The 1,757-nt window shown below is 35.7% G+C and overlaps 1 protein-coding gene across 1 annotated transcript; it reads left to right on the plus strand.

The window, feature by feature from the left end:
• Positions 1-71: 71 nt before the first annotated feature.
• LOC109592250 (uncharacterized) lies at positions 72-1,757 on the plus strand. The gene is made up of 3 exons (XM_020007748.1): positions 72-1,161; positions 1,260-1,547; positions 1,596-1,757. Exons 1-3 carry the CDS (start codon positions 822-824, stop codon positions 1,694-1,696), a joined length of 729 nt encoding a protein of 242 aa, XP_019863307.1. The 5' UTR covers positions 72-821; the 3' UTR covers positions 1,697-1,757.

A 1,757-nucleotide genomic window follows, 5' to 3' on the forward strand; every position in this document is an offset into this window, starting at 1 on the left:
AATGTCGTTGCAGATGTTTGTGGATTCTTCTTAGCGAGTGGTATAGTAAACAGACGGAGCGTGCGTTGTCAAAAGTAAACATGCACCGCAGTCAATGTAAGCATTTTAGGAGGAAGTGTGTACTATTATCAGTAAAAGAATTGGCATTGCATACATTACAATGAATGGCAGTGTCACGTACAGAGCTAGTGTATGTACATGTACATGTAATGAACATTGTAAGTAGCGCTAGTATAATCAAAGCACACAACAGCTATCACTTGATCCTTTATACTAACATTAAATGGAAAATATTATGACTATCCTTGAAAACAAGTTTGTGTATGCATGTTCAAATGGTAGTATCAATGAAAGACATGCTGTATTGAGCTGCCCTACTAATAAACACATATAGTTCATACAGTTACATCATGTACATATGTAGTGATGATGGTGTGATGTGTGGGTGTGCTTACCTTCAGCTTTCAGTTGCTGAAGGTAATCTTTAGCAAGACGTAGTCTTTTCTCTGGTGCTGTCTCCTCTCTATCACTGAAATCTTCATCAATACCAAGAGACTGGTAATCTCTAAGTAAAAATATGATTCATTATTATAATAGTATAGTACATCTGTACATGTATCAAGGAAGAATTTATAGGGTAGCTACTAGCTATGCTTATTCAAACATCATATGACCAGTGATCAGTGGGACTGTCCCAGGGAAGACACCTGTAATATAAGAAGTGGCTAACATATACAGGAAAGTAACTCCCTCACAAAAGGAGGAGCTACTCATATCACCACTGATAAGAAGAGCAAAGAAGGAAAAGAAATAAAGTCAAAATGGCATTCCAGATGGATGAGAAAGAGATGAAAGCAGAAGCCAAAACCAATGAAGCTCTGGCAATCCTAATGTGCATGGATAATCTACAGAATGGTCTGTCAGCATCAATTGTTAGCATAGCTGGGGACTGCTATGCTCAGGAAATGATAGATGAAGACACCTACGATTCGATGTTTGGTGGCAAATGGGAATCTGAAAATGGAAGAGCACAGTTGCTTGTCAGGTACATTGAAAAAAGGCTTAAGGAAAAGGATGCAAGGAATGTTGAAACAGCAATCAAAATTTTTGCAGAAGTGATAAGAAAAGAAGCCAGTTTTGAGCACTTAGCTAAACTAGTAGGTAAGAAAAGATTAATATAATTTAAAAAGTACTTTAAAAAAAGAAATGAGTATTTTGCTTTTGTTCATTTCTATCAATTACTACACATATTCACATAGATAATTGCAAAACTGCACAAGATTTTAGAAAAATTAGTAAGAAAATATTCACTGGCATCACAGCATCTCTAACTACCATTGCATCGGGAGCAGTGGCCAAAGGATTAATCTCTTATTCTGAATATGTGGTATGCACTCAAGGAGATGCTAGTGAAGAGGCTACACGTACATGGTTTGTCCTTCAACAAATTCTCCAAGGAGCAGCTAAGAACCCCGATGTACTATACGACTTTATGAAGATTCTTGAGCATAAAGGAAAACCAATTAGCAACCAATGTGATGGAATAAGTAAAGCAACTTTATTGTGATTCTTAATCAATAATATCTATTACACAGGAATGGCACTGTCACAGTTGTCAATAAATACTGGTCTAGAGGATACAAATTGTAGAGATGATCCAGAAGGTGAAGATGAAAAGATGAAAACATCGCCTTAAACTGATATTAACTTTGTTAAACTTTTCTATAATTAAATATATTTTTCTATTTAAAATGAAA

Source organism: Amphimedon queenslandica, unplaced genomic scaffold (genome assembly GCF_000090795.2).
Source record: "Amphimedon queenslandica unplaced genomic scaffold, v1.1 AMPQUscaffold_5856_Cont22182, whole genome shotgun sequence".
NCBI lineage: Eukaryota > Metazoa > Porifera > Demospongiae > Haplosclerida > Niphatidae > Amphimedon > Amphimedon queenslandica.